The 23,879-nt window shown below is 44.9% G+C and overlaps 1 protein-coding gene across 1 annotated transcript in view; it reads left to right on the forward strand.

Moving 5' to 3' along the window:
* The window catches only part of IL17RD (interleukin 17 receptor D), a 68,171-nt gene extending 47,089 nt beyond the window's left edge, over positions 1-21,082 (forward strand). The window contains exons 4-13 of the mRNA XM_020889699.2: positions 1,236-1,354; positions 1,870-1,990; positions 4,034-4,078; positions 4,368-4,519; positions 5,755-5,820; positions 6,375-6,429; positions 6,930-7,040; positions 7,876-8,060; positions 13,382-14,321; positions 15,059-21,082. Of these exons, the coding sequence (XP_020745358.2) occupies positions 1,236-1,354; positions 1,870-1,990; positions 4,034-4,078; positions 4,368-4,519; positions 5,755-5,820; positions 6,375-6,429; positions 6,930-7,040; positions 7,876-8,060; positions 13,382-14,321; positions 15,059-15,171 (1,907 nt within the window). The 3' untranslated portion in view covers positions 15,172-21,082. The remainder of the gene's footprint in view (positions 1-1,235; positions 1,355-1,869; positions 1,991-4,033; positions 4,079-4,367; positions 4,520-5,754; positions 5,821-6,374; positions 6,430-6,929; positions 7,041-7,875; positions 8,061-13,381; positions 14,322-15,058) is intronic.
* The last annotated feature ends 2,797 nt before the right edge of the window (positions 21,083-23,879 follow it).

The following is a 23,879-nucleotide window of genomic DNA, read 5'->3' on the forward strand; positions in this document are numbered from 1 at the left end:
CTGGTCAGAAACCTTGGATCTGGTCAGCATGTGTGAGTCTCTGGCTGTGGCTCTGCCAGCCCTGTCTCCCGCAGGAAGCTTTGTATTTGAGAAATACTACAACACGGCGGGATCTGGCGGGATCCGGACTTGTGCCCTCTGTGCTCCGACCTCTTAAGTCGTGAAGCTCTAATTGTAACTCCCTTGCCCTTCCCACCATAAAATATGTGCTCTTCATCAAATAATTACAGGATTGGAGAACCTATTCGAAAGAGAAAAAGATTTCCTTGGCCTTTGCCATTGATAATTTTCCCACCTGCTTAATTGCATCCTGTGTAATTACTCTTGCCCTGGAAAGGGGAAGGGTTGAAAAATGTCTCCTTGTCTGGTGTTTCGAAAGAATGCGAAATCGATATCTTGCCAATTGAGGCCTGCTTCGGGGAACTCCAGCTGCAGTTGGACCTCTCCAGTCTCCATGGGATACGAAGCCCCAGCACCGGCTCTCGTGGCCATCAGAGCTTAATCCTTTTGAAAGCAACTAGTTGGACGTGCAGCGGGGGAAGCTCAGGTGGCGGGAGGCTGGGCCAGTCCCTTTGAGCGGCGCTGTGGGCGTCCCAGGGGCCTCTGAGGGCAGCATCAAGAGCACACACTGGGCAGCTCTTGGGTGTCTGCCTTTCAGGCGTGATTAGAGCAAGGACGGCTTTGTAAATCACATAGGCATTCTCCTAAGCTATTTAATCTCCAGCCTAGGACCCCCTTGGGTGTAGACACACACTTTGCTGGGAATTTTCTACATTGCTCAGTGAAACACGCCAACAAATATAGGACTAAAATGGAAAGTATTTGAAACATGGTTCGGGGCAAGTCCCTAGTCACTGGAAATGATTGTCAGCTGAATACACCTTGTTTAATGACATGGAAATTATATATTCCACTGCAGATTTTTATGATCAATTGTGACTTGGGTCTAAATATTTGAACCGTAATGTCAATAGAGCAAACGGACGTTCGTTCGGCTGGCAGGATTAGAGATGTATTCATTAGTAATGGTGGGACAGAAAGTCACCTGGCCTGTATGAGAGGAATGCAGCGTATGCCTTTTTCCTTTCTGTAAACCCAGATATTCCTGCCTGACTTAGAATGCCTTTTACTCTATTGTGTAGGGGGAGAGGACGGTGATCTTAGAGGAAGGAAAGTGTGTTCAAAAGTAATTAGGTCCTCTTTTCATATTAATAAAAGCATTCTGCTTTGCACAGGCATCGAATTCCTAAAAGGATTTCGGGTAATACTGGAGGAGCTGAAGTCAGAGGGACGACAGTGCCAACAACTGATTCTAAAGGACCCGAAGCAGCTCAACAGTAGCTTCAAAAGAGCTGTAAGTCGCATGCAGGGGAATGCACTCCTGAAGACGTGCCATTGTTCTGGGGACTGAAAGGTCTATTGAGAGCCTGTGAAAGTGCAGGAGGAGGGGCTGCGGAGTCCAACCCGCCTGCCCAGGTGGGCGAGCCTGCTCCACACTCCCAGAAACCTCCAGCACCTCTTGGTGGTAAGACAGACACACCTCTCAGGTTACAAGCTGGAGTGGAGCAGCCATCCTGGAAGGTGGCTTTGTGGCCTCAGGAGAGGATGTGGACTCTTCCCCACCAGCTTGGAGCCTCGGCTTCACTGTAAGAAAAACAGACAGTGTTGTCCATATTCCTTTTCATTTAGGGGTCCAAACCTAAATTTGATCTGGAAAAGAAACCTGACTTCTTCCTGCCCTGGGACACCCCCCTCCAAACCCTAGAACTGTGTCTGGGGGACTATCAGGATGGACTGGAATTCTTGCACGTAGGTAGAGGGGTGGGTGATTTCTCCATGACATCACACGTGTTTTTTGATCCCTTTTAGGGGATGGAATCTCAACCTTTCCTGAATATGAAATTTGAAACGGATTACTTTGTAAAGATCGTCCCTTTTCCTTCCATTAAAAATGAAAGCAATTATCACCCATTCTTCTTCAGAACCCGCAGTAAGTATGGTCTTTCCTGCCTACTTTCCACAGGGAGACATTTCTCCTGCTTTTAAAGATATTTTGACAGAGATATGTTCAAGAGTACACGAAATACTAGTATGAAACTAGCATGGGGAAGAGAAAAGCATCCAGAAAAGCAATTTTTAAAATTAAGATTTGAACCACTACAATATTGTAAAGTAATTAGCCTCCAAATAATAAAAATAATTGGGAAAAAAAAAAAAGAAAAAATAAAATTAAGATTTGACCCAGGCTTCCCTGGCAACTCAGTGGTCAAGAATCCGCCTGCCAATGCAGGAGACATGCGTTTGATCCCTGGGCCAAGAAGATCCTCTGGAGAAGGAAGTGACAATACACACTAGTATCCTTGCCTGAGAAATCCCATAGACAGAGGAACCTGGCAGGCTTCAGTCTATGGGGCCACAAAAGTGTCAGATACAGTTGAGCAACTACACAACAACTGGTCATCTAACCAGAAACACCCATTCGTGGCTTGTTATAGAGTAGACATGACAAGTGACCTTTTTTGAAGGTGCTGCAATACAGCCATGTAGTAAAATTGTTTAACTTAAGAAGAGGAAAAGAAAGTAAAGTGTATTTTAAGGTGAAGGGTAAGCATCAGAGGATTCCATTCTGTACCTGTCCTCAGGAGGGTGGCCTCTCTGGGTGGCTGCCTGTCATTTTTTTCAAGATTAGGTTAAGAAAATCAAGTAGTGTCCCTGAGGTCACCTCATTCTAGGAAGTTTATTTATTTAACATCTCTGTGCCAGACTCCATTCTAAATATTAATGCAGTTGACCTCCATAACAGCCCTACAAAGGATTTAATCTTACCATCCCCACTTACTAGAGGTGGAGCCACACAGAGAGAGATTAAAGGGGCTGCTGGGGGGTGGGATTTGAATGCCACGGAGCCCGACTCTGGAGTCCTCACCCTGCAACCAACCACTGGCTGGACTGGGTTCCCCTCTCTGCCTGCCTCTTCCTTTCCACCTGTTCTGCACACAGTGTGGTGTGTCTTTCATCAGCACAAATTGCTGCTTTAGAGTTCTTACTCTGCTCTGCAGAGTTCTTACTCTGATTGTTTTCTTCTCTTAACACTGTAGTGGTTTTCTATGCAGAGACGTTCATTTTCTTAATGAAAATAAGATTTCATAGGGCAGAGACCATGTGCATTTTACAGTATCTCTCAATGCCTTACATGTAACAACCAGATAGAGGATTCAAAGAATGTGTTTATGGAAAGCTTGCCTAAATCAAAACTAGCCTACTTTAATTTTCTTCATCAGAATCGGGGTCTCTCTGGGAGTGAGGTGGGACAGGAGGTGCATTTATCACCATTTCAGGGCACCATGACCTCAATGCAGCCTTTGATTTTCTTGGCATCGTAAGCACATTTTCCAGAGGGTCCTCCTGGGTTAGCAGCATGGCATATAGGGCCTCTCTCATGGTGTTTTGGTTTTTTTTAAAATCACATTTGAATCCTATTTCAAAGCTCCTCGTTTTCAGCACTGGTGCTGCTACCTAGTAGATGCCTGGATGTCATTTTTAGACTCCATCAAAAGGATTTTAAGTTGGAGAGCCAGCAAAAGTTAAAGTAACATCAAGACAAGCTGCCAGGATCACTCCGATGTTCTCTTATGCCTAAACACTCTGCAGTTGGGTAGGGGTTGGCATTATTTCTATCTACAGCTAAAACAGCCCCCTCCATAGGACAGAAGCATGAACACAGTCTCGCTGCCCTTGGCCATGGCCTTGAAACTATGTAATACTTGACAAGCTTTTAAAATGTAGGTGACTTCATGTTGTTTCCACTTATGTGGCATAAAATGAACTGCATTAATATCTTTATATTGTATAATTCAAATTTTCACAAGATACAACTGGGCTATACTGAAAAGCATTGTTGAATCGATGCGGTTGCTGTGTTTTACATTCTTTCCAGCAGTGTTCAGTACTGAATATTTATATTGTATTGAATTGTTAGGTGAGGAAGATGTCAAACTGTCCTAAAACTAAAAACATGTGTCTTTCTTAATAGCGTGTGACCTGCTATTGCAGCCGGACAACCTGGCTTGTAAACCCTGTAAGTATAGCTGTTCTTGGGATTCCCAGGTGGCACAGTGGTAAAGAATCTGCCTGCCAATGCAGAGAAGTGGGTTCGATCCCTGAGTTGGGAAGATCCCCTCGAGGAGGAAATGGCAGCTCACTCCAGTGTTCTTGGTGGGATAATCCCATGGACAGAGGAGGCTAGCGGACTACAGGCCCTTTGGTTGAAAGGAGTTGGACATAACAGTGACTGAGCACACATGTAGCTGTCTTTGTCCAATCCCAAGTGGAGTCAGGGTGCTCACTCGGGTCCTTCCTCCCCCTAGTCTGGAAGCCTCGGAACCTCAACATCACTCAGCACGGTTCGGACATGCAGGTGTCTTTTGACCACGCGCCCCACACCTTTGGCTTCCGTTTCTTCTATCTTCATTACAAGCTCAAGCATGAAGGACCCTTCAAGCGAAAGACCTGTAAACAGGTAAGCTGCTGGGTATGCATAAAGAAACCACTGCCTGTTTCAAAGTGACCCCAGAGCCTCTGGAATTTGGATGGTTCAGTGTGAACATTAGGCTCTGTGGACTCTGAGCAGTCGGTAGAATGTTATCACTGAGTTCATCTCAGGGTCATCCTGAGTCACCCCTCGCTCCCTAATTATCTAATTATCTCTAACCTGGCCGGCCCAGTGCTGACGTAGCCAGTGAAGTTTTACCAAAGGATCCGAAACAATGACGTAGTTGTCAGGTCTTTTGCATTTCAAACCTGAATCAGGTGCTCACTGTGTGCCGGTCAGCAAGCTCTGTGGTCATTGAGTCTTTACAGCTCAATGAAACCAAGGCTGCTGTTATCCTCGCTTTAGAGATGGGAACCTGAGGCCCACGGAGGTCACCTGGCCTGCTGCTTAAGGCCTCACAGCTAATCTGGGAGCCATGTCAGGGGCTCGTAATTTATACAGAGGCCAAGGTTAACTTGAAATTCAGTAACCAAGTTCTTAAACTTGAGATAGTCAGAGGGAGTGGGCGGTATTTCATGGAAGTTCACGAGACTACTCTATGACCCCACAAGAGCACCAAGAGAGGTTTTTACTTCTGGTGGCAGAAACCAGCGCCCTCCTAGATGCGTGTGCTGAGTTTGGTTTTCCGGCCCGCTCTCACCTCTGTCATTGACCTTCTATTATGGCAAATAAAATATGCACAAACAGGGGAGGGTAATTTTTTCCCCCATTCTTTTATTAAGTAAAAGGTATTCTAACTAGCTTCTTTGTCTTCAGATAAAAAAACTGCTGCTCGGGGCACCACCAGCCCAGCATAGACTATGACGGGGGTTGCAGGCTCTCCTGGGCCTTTTAGCAGAGTGAAGTTCAGATAACCTAGCAGATAAGCACAGTTGCTTTCTTTTTTTTTTTTTTTTTTTTTTGGGCACAGGAATGATTATATTTAAAGTTTGGATTTTTTTTTTTTTTTCTTTCTTTTTAGGCTAATTACTTTACATCATTACAGTAGTTTTTGTTATACATTGATATGAATTAGCCATGGATTTACATGTATTCCCCATCCCAGTCCCCCCTCCCGCACAGTTGCTTTCTAATTGTCATCTTCTGAAAACATAATTGAAACTGGTGGGAAGTCTCCTTCATTCAGTTCCAGAACAAAAGAGGGGTCCTGGTGACCTTTATCTGAGAAGAAAGTTTTTAAAGTGTTATTTGTTTCTTTGCAGGAGCAAAATACAGAGATAACCAGCTGCCTTCTTCAAAATGTGTCTCCTGGGGATTATATAATTGAGGTACACACAACTCAAGAAAGCCCTATTATTTTTATTTAAAATTTTTTTTTTTTCTTGGCTGTACCATGTGGCCTGCAAGATCTTAGTTCCCCAACCGAGGACTGAACCCAGAGCCTTGCCAGTTAAAGCACCGAGTCCTAGTCACTGGACCACCAGGGAACTGCTGTTTTTTTAAAAAGTTTTACTGAAGTAGAGTTGATTCACAATGTTGTGTTAATTTCTGCTGTATAGCAAAGTGATTCAGTTATACATGCACACATATATATATTTCCTATTTCATGTTCTTTTCCATTATGATTTGTCACAGGATATTGGATATAATTCCCTGTGCTATACAGTAGGGCCTTACTATTTATCTGTCTTCTGTATACTCATTTGCTTGGAAAAGCAGAGATGTATCTGACTGTTACTGTCTAATCTCAGTTTGAAAATGATCACAGGCGGCAGCAGCTCTGCCCTCCCCTTGCCCCACTGACCACAGATGGAAAAATGAATGGAATCTGATGAGATGCTATCACTTAAAAAAAAATAATACAGTATCCTCTGCTTTGCAGCTGGTCGATGACAGTAATACGACAAGAAAAGTGATGCATTATGCCTTAAAACCAGGTGAGATTTTGTGTGTGTGTTTGAAATGTTGCCTCTGAGCTACAGAGTGGACCAAGATATGTGATACTTTCTGTACTTCATGGTTTAGGAAAAGAAAACACTTGAGCTCCTCACTCTTACATGATGTTCCATCAAATCTGACTTTCCTTCCACCCTAATGTTGATGCCTGGAAGATCAAAGCCAGTGTGTTACATGTGTCACTGGGACTAAATAAGTAGTCAGTTGTCCTCAGAAGCATAGTGGTGGGATGGGAGGTTTCCTTGGACAGATTCTCACTCAAAGGTATTCAGTGGTCTCAGCAGATTCTAGCTGTTGAATTGTATGCTACAGTCTTTTAAAGTGAATCCTTTTATAATCACTGAATCATTACTAGAGAAAGGTGGTCAGGGAGTCTTGGAACCTGTTATGTGGCTTATTTTTAAAAAGAAAAAAAAAAATGTTTCTCTTTGAACCTGTTACACTGCTGACATCTAAAAGCCTTCCCTTTGAAACTTCCCAGTGCATTCCCCGTGGGCTGGGCCCATCAGAGCCGTGGCCATCACTGTGCCATTGGTCGTCATATCTGCATTCGCGACGCTCTTCACAGTGATGTGCCGCAAGAAGCAACAAGGTATTTGTGTGGTGTGTCGTCCTGCCCCCGGCCCACCATCCACGTTTGCAGGACTGGGGCCAACAGAGGGCGACTGGGAGCACTTGGTCCCTCCAGGCAGTGACTGGAAAAGCACACAACTGTAGTCAGTTTCCTGGCTGCTCTAGTTCCCAGAATTAAAATACTTGACTCTACACCTCAGGGGCCACTAAAAGGACGGGTGTACTTCCCTTCTCAAACTCAGGATGATGAATTCAAGAGCATATAGGAAGTCCAAAGGTGTGAGTAAGGGAAGAGGTAGGGCTTTATCACTTATAAAAGTCCGATGACATGAGGGAAGCTTGTGGGGAAACTTGGAAGTGTATCTTAGTCTGAGTGGTGGTTACAGAGATATAAACTTAGATAAAAATTTCCTGAGATGTACTCTTAAGATTTATGCACTTTACCTTTGTAAGTTGTGCAAAAAAGCTCCCCCAAACCTCAATGAAAGTTTAAAGGATGTCAGCTCTGCTGAAGCTTCATTGGTCAGGTAGCCTGCACTCAGTTGCAAGAGCTGGTTCAAGATACAGCTGACCAGAGTGGAGGGTGGGGGTGGGTGGGTGAGTGGGTGGCCCCGGCAGTGTTTTTGGCTTAACCATGGTCAGTTTCTGGTGAAGAACAAATTTTGGCCATTTTTGGCTCCGCTGGAGAAATCAGCTGTCCCATTCCCAGAGATGACCCAAGGGGCTGGTAGAGTTAGGGAGCTGGGAGTACGCCAGGTGACATGGCTAGTGAACACAGCATCACGTCTTGAGACATGGGGAACAAGTCAGAGCGCTGCTCATGGGCACCAACCCTATCTTCTTGTCCTCTTTAGAAAATATCTATTCACACCTAGATGAAGAGAGTTCGGAGTCCTCCACGTACACCACAGCACTCCCCAGGGAGAGGCTCCGGCCTCGGCCCAAAGTCTTCCTCTGCTATTCCAGCAAAGATGGCCAGAATCACATGAACGTTGTCCAGTGCTTTGCCTACTTCCTCCAGGACTTCTGTGGCTGTGAGGTGAGGAATTAAAGTCTCTTCTTTTATCCTGGGTGGGATGTGTGCTAATAAACTCTTAGCTTCCAACTAGGGGTTAGCCGTGGCACTCTTCTTTGAGCCTGTCATAGCCATCATTGAAACGAAATGTTTGCTGACACTTCGTTCTAACCCTGACACTCCTGCTCAAAAGACTTGAGTGGCACCCACCTGGCAGGAAGTTTTTTACACTTTAAAAAGACTTGTTGGGTGTATGGATGGTGGAGGAGATGGCAGTGTGCAGTGGGAGTGGTGGGAGGAGGTCATCATGGCATTGGAGGGTCAAAGAGAAAATGGTAAGTAAAGAAATGGGTTTAGACAATTCTTTGGGGGAGCTTTGCTTAACAACATGTTAAGTGCTCATATGGTCTACTCTGGTTTCTTGCCTATTCTTTTGAGTTAAGCTATTAACATGTAACTTTTTTATAATGTCATAGTGTTCATTTTAGAGTGAAGTTTGAAGCTCTCATGGAAAACACACTCTGTTTCTTACAGATGCAAGAACTGTACAATGATTCTGTTTTTTGTTGTTTAGTTGCTAAGTTGTGTCCAACTCTGTGACCCCATAGACTGCCAGGCTCCTCTGTCCATGGGATTTCCCAGGCAAGAATACCAGGGGGTTGTCATTTCCTTCTCCAGGGGATCTTCCTGATCTAGGGATCGAACCTGCGAATCTGTGTTTCTACCATTGCAAGCAGATTCTCTTACTGTGGAGGCACCCTTGGAAGTTATTTGTGTTTTGAGATGGAGGGTTCAATGAGTTTCTTAGACTCTCTCCATGTGGTGAGGCTGCCCCCTAGTGTCAGTAAGGCATATTTACAAAGCTGGCAGGGTTTCCTAATGTTTGAAGGTTCTAGAGGTAGGCTGATCAGCCTGAAAGACCAGCAAGTGGTACAGTCTTCAAATACAAACAACCCATTGTTTGCTCTACTTTGTGAGTGACTAGCCTGGGGAAAGGTGGGCTCAGTTCAGTTCAGTCGCTCAGTCATGTCCGACTCTTTGCGACCCCATGGATTGCAGCACGCCAGGCCTCCCTGTCCATCACCAACTCCCGAAGTTTACTCAAACTCATGTCCATCAAGTCAGTGATGCCATCCAGCCATCTCATCCTCTGTCGTCCCCTTCTCCTCCTGCCCCCAATCCCTCCCAGCATCAGGGTCTTTTCCAGTGAGTCAACTCTTCGCATGAGGTGGCCAAAGTATTGGAGTTTCAGCTTCAGCATCAGTCCTTCCAATGAACAACCAGGACTGATTTCCTTTAGGATGAACTTGTTGGACCTCCTTGGAGTCCAAGGGACTCTCAAGAGTCTTCTCCAACACCACAGTTCAAAAGCATCAATTTTTCGGCGCTCAGCTTTCCTCACAGTCCAACTCTCACATCCATACATGACCACTGGAAAAACCGTAGCCTTGACTAGACGGACCTTTGTTGGCAATGTAATGTCTCTGCTTTTTAATATGCTATCTAGGTTGGTCATAACTTTCCTTCCAAGGAGTAAGCGTCTTTTAATTTCATGGCTGCAATCACCATCTGCAGTGATCTTGAAGCCCAAAAAATAAAGTCTGACACTGTTTCCACCGTTTCCCCATCTATTTCCCATGAAGTGATGGGACCAGATGTCATTATCTTAGTTTTCTGAATGTTGAGCTTTAAGCCAACTTTTTCACTCTCCTCTTTCACTTTCATCAAGAGGCTTTTTAGTTCCTCTTCACTTTCTTCCATAAGGGTGGTGTCATCTGCATATCTGAGGTTATTGATGTTTCTCCTGGCAATCTTGATTCCAGCTTGTTCTTTTTCCAACCCAGTGTTTCTCATGATGTGCTCTGCATATAAGTTAAACAAGCAGGGTGACAATATACAGCCTTGACATACTCTTTTTCCTATTGGGAACCAGTCGTTGTTCCATGTCCAGTTCTAACTGTTGCTTCCTGACCTGCATATAGGTTTCTCAAGAGGCAGGTCAGGTGGTCTGGTATTCCCATCTCTTAAAGAATTTTCCACAGTTTATTGTGATCCACACAGTCAAAGGCTTTGGCATAGTCAATAAAGCAGAAATAGATGTTTTTCTGTAACTCTCTTGCTTTTTTGATGATCTAGTGGATGTTGGCAATTTGATTTCTGGTTCCTCTGCCTTTTCTAAATCCAGCTTGAACATCTGGAAATTCATGGTTCACGTATTGCTGAAGCCTGGCTTGGAGAATTTTGAGCATTACTTTACTAGCGTGAGATGAGTGCAATTGTGAGGTAGTTTGAGCATTCTTTGGGATTGCTTTTCTTTGAGATTGGAATGAAAACTGACCTTTTCCAGTCCTGTGGCCACTGCTGAATTTTCCAAATTTGCTGGCATATTGAGTGCAGCACCTTCACAGCATCATCTTTCAGGATTTGAAATAACTCAACTGGAATTCCATCACCTCCACTAGCTTTGTTTGTAGTGATGCTTTCTAAGGCCCACTTGACTTCACATTCCAGGATGTCTGGCTCTAGGTGAGTGATCATACCGTCGTGATTATCTGGGTTGTAAAGATCTTTTTTGTCCAGTTCTTCTGTGTATTCTTGCCACCTCTTCTTAATATCTTCTGCTTCTGTTAGGTCCATACCATTTCTGCCCTTTATCGAACCCATCTTTGCATGGAATATTCCCTTGGTATCTCTAATTTTCTTGAAGAGATCTCTAGTCTTTCCCATTCTGTTGTTTTCCTCTATTTCTTTGCATTGATCGCTGAGGAAGGCTTTCTTATCTCTCCTTACTATTCTTTGGAACTCTGCATTCAAATGGGAATATCTTTCCTTTTCTCCTTTGCTTTTCGCTTCTCTTCTTTTCACAGCTATTTGTAAGGCCTCCTCAGACAACCATTTTGCCTTTTTGCATTTCTCTTCCATGGGGATGGTCTTGATCCCTTTCTCCTATACAATGTCATGAACCTCTGTCCATAGTTCATCAGGCACTCTGTCTATCAGATCTAGTCCCTTAAATCTATTTCTCACTTCCTCTGTATAGTCATAAGGGATTTGATTTAGGTCATACCTGAATGGTCTAGTGGGTTTCCCTCCTTTCTTCAATTTAAGTCTGAATTTGGCAATAAGGAGTTCATGATCTGAACCACAGTCAGCTCTCAGTCTTGTTTTTGCTGACTGTATAGAGCTTCTCCATCTTTGGCTGCAATGAATATAATCGATATGATTTTGGTGTTACCATCTGGTGATGTCCACGTGTAGAGTCTTCTCTTGTGTTGTTGGAAGAGGGTGTTTGCTATGACCAGTGCATTGTCTTGGCAAAACTCTATTAGCCTTTGTCCTGCTTCATTCCGTACTCCAAGGCCAAATTTGCCTGTTATTCCACGTGTTTCTTGACTTCCTACTTTTGCATTCAAGTCCCCTATAATGAGCAGGACATCTTTATTGGGTATTAGTTCTAAAAGGTCTTGTAGGTCTTCACAGAACTGTCAACTTCAGCTTCTTCGGCATTACTGGTTGGGGCACAGACTTGGATTACTGTGATATTGAATGGGTTGCTTTGGAAACTAACAGAGATCATTCTGTCATTTTTGAGATTACATCCAAATACTGCATTTTGGACTCTTTTTAGGGCATCCCTGCTGGCTCAGAGGGTAAAGTGTCTGCCTGCAATGCGGGAGACCTGGGTTCGATCCCTGGGACGGGAAGATCCCCTGGAGAAGGAAATGGCAACCCACTCCAGTACATTTGCCTGGAAAATCCCATGGACAGAGAAGCCTGGTAGGCTACAGTCCACAGGGTCGCAAAGAGTTGAACACAACTGAGCAACTTCAAAGGTGGGCCAGTGTAACATAAATATGGGTGTAATAGAAAATTTGGAAACTAGAAAAGAATGACAAATTTCAAAATGAATGATAATCTCAACTTGGAGAAGAGGAACCACAGTTAAAGTTGCTGTATTTCCTCCTAGTCTTTTTCTGCATAGATGAACTCATACATACAGTTTTGCATTTTGGATGGATTGGAGTTACTTTTTTCTTTCTCTTCACTCAGTGACTTTTTATATTATTATTAGTTCTATGTAAACTGAAGTTTTAAGTAGACACTTGGTTCATATTAATGATTCACCATAATTGAGTTTTTTCAAACTGTTAAACATCTTTGGTTCCAGTTTGCCTCATTTCTGTTGATTTTCCAAAGACAGATACCTGGAAGTGGAATTGCTGAGTCAGGGAGGAACATTTTTTTAAGTGGTTGGTCAGTTAGCTTTCAGAATGTATAATGTAAGCGAGAATTAAAGAAAGTGTAAGACAATTCAGGATTATTTTCAGCAAGTAGGTAGATGTTGGGGAGTTTCTTCCCTTTGGTAATACCTTAGAGCAAAAAAGGAAGTCAAAGTCATTTCAGAACCCTTTCCCCCATAAGAGACTGTGGCTGCCACATTTGGGTGTAGGCATTAGAAATTAATTTCTGAACTACAAAATGAAATTGCCAAAAGAATTTGCAGCAGAATCAGGTGAAGATGGTCTGAGAAAGTGAAGCCCTCTGAGGGGCCACACATGTCCTGTGGTCTTACTTTGTCAGTGCTCCACTCCCAACTCCCTCCCAGACATCCCCTTGGGTTAAAGGCCTGGTAGGGATGTGGTCCTGTCGACTGCTGAGAAGTCGTGGTGAGAGATGGCAGTCTCTACAAGTGAGTGAACCAGAGTGGCGGTGTTATTGCAGATCATCACCCTTCTCTCCATGCACCAGTCACCTAGTAAACAGCAGGCTGACCTCAGGGCTTCGAGAGTGGCCAGGAAGGCCCTCTTTGTCACTCATACTATTTGTTGCTGAGTCAGCTGGCAGCATGAGTGGGTGACTCTGGCATCCAGACCTGAACTCCATTTTCCAGCCCACTTTGAGATCCCTCACCCACACCCTTCTATTACCACCTTTCAGTTCTCTCTTCAGGATCTGCCCCCATCCAGGCAGCCTCACTCATCAGATAGATCCTCCCTCATTTCCTCTGTTTTCCATGCTCACCATCACACTCTTAAGTATACTGAAGGCCTCACATGTGATGTGTGACTTAAGCAGGGTGTCAGATACTCTGTACTTCTGTCTTCACTTGTAGGGTGGGAGTGGTATGATCCCACAGTATGCTAAAGAGGACATGATGCAGAGGGCCTGGTGCTTGGTGGTTGGTCACCCATGGAATGTTAGCTGTTCCTTGGAGCTGGGTGGCCTGGAGCCTGCACAAAGCAGAGATTTGGGGCAGATGATGAGCCCTTCTTGTAACATTTCCCACCTTGTCACTCGACTCGCCAAGCTGTACAGGTGAGTGAGGTTACCTGGTCTCTTTCCAGGTGGCTCTGGACTTGTGGGAAGACTTCAGCCTCTGCAGGGAAGGGCAGAGAGAATGGGTCATCCAGAAGATCCACGAGTCCCAGTTTATCATCGTGGTGTGTTCCAAAGGCATGAAATACTTCGTGGACAAGAAGAACTACAAGCACAAAGGAGGCGGCCGAGGCTCGGGGAAAGGGGAACTCTTCCTGGTGGCGGTGTCTGCCATTGCCGAGAAGCTCCGCCAGGCCAAGCAGAGCTCATCCGCGGCGCTCAGCAAGTTCATCACTGTCTACTTCGATTATTCCTGCGAAGGAGACGTTCCCGGCGTCCTGGACCTGAGCACTAAGTATAAACTCATGGACCATCTTCCCCAGCTCTGCTCCCACCTGCACTCCCAGGACCGCAGTCCGCAAGAGCCGGGGCAGCAACCGGGACGGGTTAGCCGAAGGAACTACTTCCGGAGCAAGTCGGGCCGCTCTCTGTATGTCGCCATTTGCAACATGCACCAGTTTATTGATGAGGAGCCTGACTGGTTTGAGAAACAGTTCTCTCCCTTCCATCCACCTCCTCTCCGCTACCGGGAGCCAGTCTTGGAGAAGTTTGACTCAGGCTTGGTTTTAAACGAAGTCCTCTGCAAGCCAGGGCCTGAGAATGAATTCGGCCTCAAGGCCGAGTCGGCGGGCCCCGGGACACCAGCCGACCCACCCTCTGGGGGCCCACAGTTCGGGCCTGACGGAGACGTGGAGGCTGGACCCGTTGTCGTGGGCGCCAGTGCCGTGCTGCGGCCCCTGCTGCACGCGGGGAAAGCGGCTGGGCCCTCGGACATGCCGCGGGACTCGGGCATCTACGACTCATCCGTGCCCTCGTCCGAGCTGTCCCTGCCCCTGATGGAAGGGCTCTCCGCGGACCAGACGGAGACGTCTTCGCTGACGGAGAGCGTGTCGTCCTCCTCAGGCCTGGGTGAGGCGCGGGGAGTGGGAAGCTGGTGGCTCGGTGGGTTGGGTTCCTAATACGGGCCGCAGCCTTGCCCTAGGATTCCAGAATCCGGGAGAAGCTTTTTGCTAATTTTGCTGCAATTTTATTTGTCAGTCGAACGTGATGGGAAGTATCAAAACTACATTGATAGCCTCCCAGGTAGGTAATGGGATTGTTCAGGTGTGTGAGCTACAGAAATACTGATAAGAAATTATGGTGAGCTGCCCAAGTACCATGTTATGTAACATACAGTATGTGCATTTGATCGCCTTTCTAAAGGCGATACTAAACACATTGGGCCCCAAGTGTGTTGGATGACTGTCAGTGGACCTGTAGATTTGTAGAGTTCACCACTCCCCAGCTTGCCAATGTCTTTAAAGCCACATATATTGACCCAGGGGTTCATGGGGCCATAGTGTTCTCTCCATTCTAGCTCAACACAGGCTCTGGTAGAAGGGCCTGCTTCCCCAGGGAACCCCCCACAGGATGCCATCTGGAGCTGCTCTTACTGTGCCTATAACTCTTTGGAGTTCATGCATGCAAACCTGGCCCTTCAGCTGAGGGGATTGGAATCTGGTGGCAGGATGAGAATGCCCAGCCTTGAGCTGGTGGGGATGCCTGCCTCACTTGTGCAAAGTGCATGGTTCAAACCCAGATCCAGCCTCATTCTGCCTTGAGCACCCAGCAGTAACATGTGACTCTGCCCTCTCTTCTCTTATTAGGTGAGGAAGACCCTCCTGCCCTTCCTTCCAAGCTCCTTGCCTCAGGGGCATGCAAAGCAGAACCTGGTTGCTGCAGCTACACTGGTGAACTCCACACGGTCGCCCCTTTGTAACAGAATGGAAGAGTCTAAGCATTGCCACTTTAGCTGCCGCCTCTCTCTGGTTCCCCAGCTCATCTCTCTGGGTATGTGGCCCACTTGGAGCTGAGGTCTTTTACAAGGATATTCAGAGCGAAATCCTGGCCAGTACTTGCTCTCCTTGCCTCTCTATTCTCTACCAGATATATTGGCAGAGTCACCAGTTCTCTGAAACCATGTGGAACTGTGAAAGGCATGTCCATAATGTCTGACAGCAGCTTGCCATGTTAGGTCAGACTTTGGACTAGAGCCAATTTTGGGAGGTAAGGAAGAAACAGGAAAATACCCACACTGATCATTCAGACTTAATTTATCTGTGCAAACTTTGCCAGTTAGCTATTGGCTGTTTTGATTTGAAATGCTGTGTGGAAAAAGCACTTTTGATGCCACTGCAGCCCGCAGAAGTCAAGTGTCAGTCTCTCTGGAATCCATGTAGTTAAAGATAATGCCTCTTTCCATTGTTGGTATGGAATTTACAGTGCCATTTACAATGCCAGGGGTGTTTAAAAAAAAGCTCTGGAGTCAGAGGTCAAGAAGGTAACTGAATATACAGTCATTTTTCATAAAAATGAGTCTTATATATTACTGGGGGACATGTCTGTCCAAAGAGGGGGCTGCAGGGCCAGGCCGATCACCATCTAGACCATTCTTTCTGAGATGGGTTGGTCAATGTGCAGAGGGCACTGAGGCCACATCTTGACCTGAATAGGCATCACGCAGGGGCCAGGTCTGCCCACCAAGTTTCCCTGGCTTATACTTACTTTGTTGGGTCTCAGATATTGGTGCCTAAATGTTTATTTTTAAGAAAGTGATACCTAACTGGGCTGTATTCACCGAAGTTGTAATTTGTGCTTTGGTTGACCTCTAGTCTAAAGCTCTGAACAGAAAATTAGGGATGAGAATCCACTGACAAAACAGCAGTATGTGGAGGTGGTAGCCAGTTAATCTGCTGAACTTGTTTTACCTAATGACAAACCTCTTTTTAAGAAGGTGAAAAGGAAGGGATTGTTACAAAGATGAATGTGCTCTTCAAGTATTGTCTAGAGAAGACATGGGACCTGAAATCATTAAATTCTTGAATCTTAAAGTACTTCCCTCACAACCCCAGCCTGTGAATAAGGTTTCATTTTCTTTTTGTTTGACTTACCCAATTAAAGATTTGTCTCTTGTACTTCACTCTACCAAAAATAGGTATTGAGAGCTTAAGAGGAAAGAATTTGCTTTAAAAGGGAGAAGTATATGTTCTGTTTTTATGAGTGACTTCTGTACAGAATTTTAGTTTCCAAAGGGAAAATAGTTGTTGCTTTTCCATCTCCATGACCTTAAGGGGGAGTGAATATCTTTTTCTACCTTTTTCATAAATTCTGTTGGATTTTGGCACCAATACCAGGGACCCTGATTTTCACTCCTTCACAAAATAGGACCAATATTGAGGGGGGTGGCACTGAGAAGCATCCTAAGGTGGGGTGTGGGGAAGTGGGGAGGGGAGGACTTTTCCTTCGAGGCTCATGCCCAGCAGGTGGAGAAGGGAAGGCTTGCACCCTTGCTGGAAAGAAGAGGTTTGTGTGTATCTTTGATGCAAATACCACACTGCCTGCTCTAAAGGCAGCTGGCAGCTTCTTGGGAGAAGAACATGCTCGTCTGTTCTCTGGCATCGAGTTTCCTGCAGCTGCTGTGAGGGAGAGACAAGTGGGCTGCAGAACTGTCTCCCTGTAAGACCAAGCATCTTGTTGGAGGAGGGATGTTCCATGCTGCCACTGTGGAATCCGAGATGAATGTAGAGTTTCTGCGCACCTGTGAGTGTCCTGCCATTCCATTGTCAGCGTCCATTCTGTGAAGGAGATAGGTCAGTCTGATTAATGTATGAAAATTCACTTTGGAACATTTTCAGAATGATTTCTTACTGAAGTCAAGAAATGGTGCATGCCCCAGAGGTGCCATTAGGAGCTGCCTTAGGATAGATGTTCAGCTTTGTATGTAAAAGGAGGCATCTCTGAGAAACCCCAGAAACAGAGTGAAAGACTGGATAAGAAGCATCAGCTGAGCTCTGTGAGCATGGGCAGAGAGCTTGCTAGATAAACTCACTCGGAAAATGGAAAGGAAAAATTGTGCTTGGCCAAAAATCAAGTGATGCTTTAGTTTGGATTTAGGGTTTAGGTACTTATTTTGAAATACTGAAGATTGTGATGTTCAGCAAAATCAAACTTTTGTACCAAGTAATGAAAATGACAGTGCGAATGCCCAGCTCTGAAGAGTTGAGAAGTCCAACTTCCTAGTGTTGTCTTACTACTTTCACTTTTTTTAAAAAACCCTCCCCACTTCATGCTGGAAGTGGGAATGGTTACCGTATGGATTAATGCAAAACGTTGTTTTTGCAGAGGTGCTTTTGACTCACGAATGGTCCTGGATGGTGGAAATCATAGGACAGAATTCAGATAAAGGTTCAAAAGTCACAGGCTTTCAGATGCTGGGGAACCAAGAATTCGAATGTGGGAATGAACTCAATGAAGGGCCTTCATCCCGAGAGTAAAGGGCTCTGTAGCTCAGTTAAGTAGTATCCTCTGTACAGGAGGCCAGAGGTAGGTCCAGGCTTCCTTCAGCCAACCGGGGAGGGCAGGTGGTTGAAATGAGGGAGCTGGTGGTTTATCTTGACTCACCGATGCCCTACATGTCTGACACACATGACACGTTAGCATTTGGCACAGTCGGCTTCTCTTAGAGCACGACCAGGTGGATGAAGGCCCGGGCAGAGGTGTGTTCTTCTCTGAGATGAGCTACAAGCAGTGCGGACTGCCTGGATGGGCTCAGCCCAGTCACACAGGGGCAGGAGTCTTTTGGAGGACTGAGGCCTGGGGCTGTGAGGCACGTTGATCTCCAGAGAATCAGAGCTCATCCAGGCCCAGGTCTCAGGATTTCAGTGGGTGACCCAGTCAGGTAATAGTATTTTGAGCCCAACATGAGAGAGGCCATAAAAGTCATGAGACAAAGAGTTTTTAGTTGACACAATTATAATTGAAGACAGCCCCAGATCAGAAGTTCAGAGTTGGGTTGTCTTTTCCTTTAAAAGAAACAAAGGAAGAAAAAAGCTTTTTTTATTTTTTTAATTCCTGGTGAAGAAATAACATACTGTGTTCCCTAAAGAGAGAGAGCCCTGCAGTCCGCAACCACCTCAGCACTCATGGGGCTCTGTCTTTATTGGAGAGAGGTGGACAATGGCAGTGAGAAGATTATGAGCCTTTTCTAGTTGATATTGTTGGGAAAGAGTCTGTTCTTACTTAACAAATGTTGTTCCTTCAGGAGGCCCCCCTGTAGCAAGTGTAGTGATAAATAAGGTGTGATGACAAACCCTTCTCAGCTCAGAGAGACAGTGGGGCCTGGTGGAGACTGGCCAGCAGACACCCTTGTGCTGCACCTACGGGGAGCAGCCGCTCCAACCAGTTGTGACCATAGAGTGTTTCCTGATTGTCCCATTTTTCAAGAGAAACTGAGAATCTGGAGTTTTACATGAAAAAAGTCTGATTCTTTTTCTTTAGTATGGGCACTAAAATTCTTAATTGAATTCTGGAAACCCATGGGTGGACCTGCTTTGGCCCACTAGCCATCAGTTTACCACATTTGCTTTAGAAGATTTGAAAAGAAAGGCATCCATGGTAATTACAGATGTCTGGTACCACAAGAAAATACTCTTGCTAAATGCAGCCAGAAGATAGATTGCTTTTTTTTTTTTTTTACCCATTGCTTCCCTAAAGAAATTTGCTATGATTGTGAGTATATTAGAAATCTTTCGATTGTTCAAGGCAACTGTTAATTTCAAAATCAGATTTGTCCTCATTTAAAAAATGTGACACTTGGAACAGTTTCATTTAAATTCCACACCTTAAAGGACCTTATTTATAGTTTTAACTCTTGGCTTAATCACTTTTTTAGATGAATTAAATCACTTTTAAAAAAGTCACTTTTTTTAAATGCTGAGCTTAGGCCAAGCCCTAATGAGGAAAGCAGACATTGTGAAGAGTATGCCAAGGAGTCCTGAGAATCCACTAGAGCCAGGCATTTGCCCTGTCTTCGGTTTTAAATAACTTGTGAATTGATCTGTTTTGGAGATGTGTGACAGAATACAGAGATACCAGTCAGGAGTCCTCATGGAGTTGGATCATCCTTGCTATATCACCTCCTTTCCAGATTCAGGGTGAAAATAAACAGAAGGAGATCAGACTGTAAGCCAATAGCTTTCATGCCGACTGCAGAGCTTAGGGGGTGAGAGAGAGTTTGGATTATCTGGCAGGTGCCCCTCTAGTGTCAAACAGGAAGGGTTGCGCATGAATTATTTCAGACATTTGGCTGTGGATGTGATTCTGGATTTTCAGCGAAGGAGCTTCTGTAACCTACCCTGCTGATCAGATAGTTCTTTGTACATCTTCCTTATAGAAATTCAAACCAGCCTTCTTTTGTTCAGCATGTAGTGGAAAAAGAACAGCTGGTCATCTTCGTGTATTTGAAAACCACAGTGAAGTCATCCCTCTAGTGTTTTTATTCCAGTGATAAATAATCCCACCCCTACTCATTCTTCACAGCTCTTGCTTGCCAGGGGCTTAATAATTTTCACTGCCCTTCTGTTTCTCAGCTTCACACTCAGTTTAGTTGCCCAAATAGAATGTGGTGCCTTATTCATATTGGTGCCTTGTGAAAGCCAAGCTCAGGATGGGGATTAACAGAAATTCTTACGTACCCAGCTTCTTTTACTATTTAGAAATATAAAGACGTTTTTTTAAAAGTGGTATATCACCTGTATTCATTTTGAAGGTTGCTTACTACAGTTTTTTTTCTCAGCAGTAGTCCTCTTATCATATGTGGGTTTGTTATTTTTTTCCCTTGTGTATTCAAACACTTGGTGCTTATTCTTGATGTGTCTGATGTCATTCCCGAGCTTCTTCAAGATACCCTTCAAGACCAGCTCTTACTTTCTGAGTGGCAACCATCCCTCCCTCCCAATTTTGGATTCTATTTTTATATATCTGTATATGTCACCTTTAATTCATGACTCACAGTATTATTAAATGGTGCAGACTTTAACCACAGACAAGATAGCAGTTGCTAAGGGCTAATATGCTAAGAGGGCAAGTGAGGCCCTCTTGGGAATTTTGGGCAGTTGCCTTCCTTCTTGCTCTTCAACTCCTCTCCAGAATTCAGTGAGGACCACAGACTCCACAAGGAACATGTCCATATTCTAAAGGGCTGGAGCCATGGCTCCAAGTTGACCAAGCACTGTGGTTTGTACAAGCAGATGTCTGACAAAAGCAAACCATTATGACTGTGTATCTGATGTTTTTATCAAAGAAAATTTCAGTGGAGAAGATTCAGAGAAGCTATCTTCTGTTTGTATGTGACAAAGACAAAGTTGGCCGCTCCAGTCATTAGCCAAAAAATAATTACCGTTGGGTGATGCTAATGTGTAAGCATGTTATTTTTAATAAGTGGTTATTTTCTGTCTCAAGAAAAAGATGTAGTGAGTCTGGAGAGAGCAAAAGCTTTTGTAAAAACCAAATGTATTCATTTAGAGAGTAGATGACTTTTATTTTCACTGTTTGTTTTGTTTTTCACTGCAGAAGCTCCCTATTACTATGTCTGGGGGAAGGCCTGTGGAACAGTGGCTATTGCCATTGTCTTTGTTTCATCTTTAAGTTTCTCCTTTGTGAGCTTTGATGGAATAGTGAGCACTGATCAGCAGACTGTAGCAGTATGCTATATTTTTACATTGAAGATGTTATTGTCTTATTTGATTTGTACATAACTCTGTAAATAGGTGATAGTAGTCCACAGGTGACATTTGCAAAATGTTGTTTTTGTACCCTAGAATCTCTGCATCAAATAAAATGTTTTGTTTTAAGATTGTGGTGGCTCGTTATTCTAGGTCGTGTTTTCTGTTTCCTGAGTAGCTGGGGTTCCTAGCACAGTTTTCTGTGGGCCCTCGTTCTGAGAGGGAGAGAGATTACCCAGGAGGAGGAGTAGGTCAGGGTGGCTGGTCTGTCTTATACTTGCAGGAAAAGGAACCTGCTGCCCTTGATCTTTTACTCCACCCTCCGTCGGTCAGATACCTGTTGTCTCCTTGGTGTCTGGACAGGGGCAGGGACACTTAACTCAAGGAGAAATTTGATTCTCAGAACAATGGACTTTCTTTGAAGAAATTGGAAAAGAAGTTGATGGATGCTGAAATTTGGGAGCCACAAATTTCCTGTCATTCAGAAAGAAAACAGTGCCTGTTCATTCTTCTGACAGATGGTGTCTTATCTTCTGTGTGCCATGTGCTCTGAGTTATATCCCTGATGTATGTCAACTTGGGGTCTCATTTTTGAGATTCTGACACCCAGAAACAGGGTATAGCTTTGCCGAGGGCACAAACAAGAAGTCAGCAACACTGGGATTCGTATATCTGATTGAATCATCCTCATTCCTAACCAATGGGCTGTACTGTCTCAACATAATTTCCAAGAAGAAGAAAACTTGAGTAGCAGGTTATGGTGAGTTGGTTCCCTCCTCAGTCCACATATTGAGAGTACAACTGGTTCAGAGGTTAAGCAGACGGATCTAAAAGGACTCCGTTGGAAGGATCTCATTAGGTGGATGCTGCAGTAAGTGAATACCTCTTTCCTGTTAGTGGTGAGAAAATCCTCTTTGGACAGCATGCTACTAAGTCTCTTCAGTCATGTCCGACTCTGTGACCCCATAGATGGCAGCCCACCAGGCTGCGCCATCCCTGGGATTCTCCAGGCAAGAACACTGGAGTGGGTTACCATTTCCTTCTCCAATGCATGAAAGTGAAAAGTGAAAGTGAAGTCGCTCAGTCGTTGGACAGCATGAGAAGCCCTAATTTTTACCATGGTATTAAAAAGCAAGAGTCCATTCTTATATCTGCTTTGGGTTCATACAATTGCCAACATCTGTGGGACCTCACCACTGGTTTTATTTACTTTGTTTTAGAAATGCAAACTTCATGTAGCATAAAGACCAGCTTCCCCTTACAGGCTTTAATTAGGAGACACTTAATTTAGGTTTAGTTGAATAAGAGGCTACAGGCAATAAGCAGGTGGATGAGGAAGGAGACGTAAATTATACCTTCACTATCTCAGGCATGGGTGTCCCTGGTGGCACAGTGCTAAAAAATCCACCTGCCAGTGCAGGAGACTGGTTCGATCCCTGGGTCAGGAAGATCACCTGGAGGAGGAAATGGCAACCCACAGCAGTATTCTTGCCTGGAGAATCCCGTGAACAGAGGAGCCTGGCAGGCTACAGTCCATGGGGTCGCAAAGAATCAGACATGACTGAGCATGCATGCACGTCTTGGGCATAGTGAATCCTTAATAAAGGACTCAATAAGATGTTTCCCACCCCTACCCCCTACCCTGTCCTCTCAGTTGAGAGGAACAAAATCAGAAGTGGTTCAAGAATAGTGGAGATAGAATGAAGGGCAGGACAGACAGAAACGAGGGGTAAGGCCTTTTGCAAGGAGATAAAATTTAAATGGGATCTTTGAGATTAAGGAAAAATAATGCAAGATCACTAGACTTGGCTCCCTGGCCTCTTTCTAGAGGGTTTTTAGACCATCTTTCACATGTATAGGTAATAAAATATTTTTACAATATTTATTTGAGAGCCTAAAATATGTATTGGAGATGCAGTAATGAATAAGATATGCATGATCCCTGCCATCTCGCTTCCACCTCATTCTCAGTATGGGACTATGGGCAAACCCCCTAATTCCTCTGAGCCTCAGTTGTTTCATCTGCAAGATGGGACTGATACCCACCACACTGGGTTATTGTGAGACTTAAATGAGCTGGGGTTTATAAAGCACCCACAGCCACACTTGGCAAGCGCTAGCCGTGTGGTAAATAGCGGCTTTTATTCTGTGGAAGAGCAGGTTTTGGACTACTTGTGGGCCCTATGGACATGGGTAGAAGACAGTTCCCTGCTGATAGGAGCCTCAGCCCAGGAGCTCGGGCGCAGAACCTTTGTTAGGTGCTACGTTAAATCATCTCTTTCCCTAAGAGAAGAGGGTGGGTCTACATGTGACTGTTGTGGAAGGAAGGCATGGGGCTTGTGGAGGGGGAGGTGCTCCTCACAAAATTAAACTAAGGCAGGATTCTTAAAAGTTGACTGTACATAGCCTGTAACAGTTGACTGGGTTCTCAGATCTGCCTATGTCCCATTTACCGGGCTCATTTTCCCCTGATCATCTTTCAGCTCTGATAGAGGTACAGACATTTTTCTGAATTTGTTGCTTTAAGGTCCCTGTGCTGGACTACCACACTCTGCTCTGGCTGTGAACAAAGGCAGTGATTGTTTCTCTAACCGACGACGACCAACTCGTGGTTGGGGGAATTTCCCAAGTTTTAGAAGCTGGAGGGGATGCAGAGACCGAGTAATGGTCCTCAGGTTGAGGACCGCTCTTCCTGATGTTGCTGGTCAAAACATTCCAGGGAGCAGGCCAGGTGGCAGCTCCCAGACAAAGCATGGACATTCCCCACCAGGCTGGGCAAGGCCAGGCCAGGCAGAACTCGCAGACAAAGGCCGAAGCGTGACTGGTGACAGAAGGCAAACATAAGCAGCACCTGCCTTTGGTTTGTGTACTTGAAGTTTGCTGTACTTGAAGATCCTGCACACGGTTATATAACTGTGCATTCTTG

Source organism: Odocoileus virginianus, chromosome 26 (assembly GCF_023699985.2).
Source record: "Odocoileus virginianus isolate 20LAN1187 ecotype Illinois chromosome 26, Ovbor_1.2, whole genome shotgun sequence".
In the NCBI taxonomy this organism is placed as follows: Eukaryota; Metazoa; Chordata; class Mammalia; order Artiodactyla; family Cervidae; genus Odocoileus; species Odocoileus virginianus.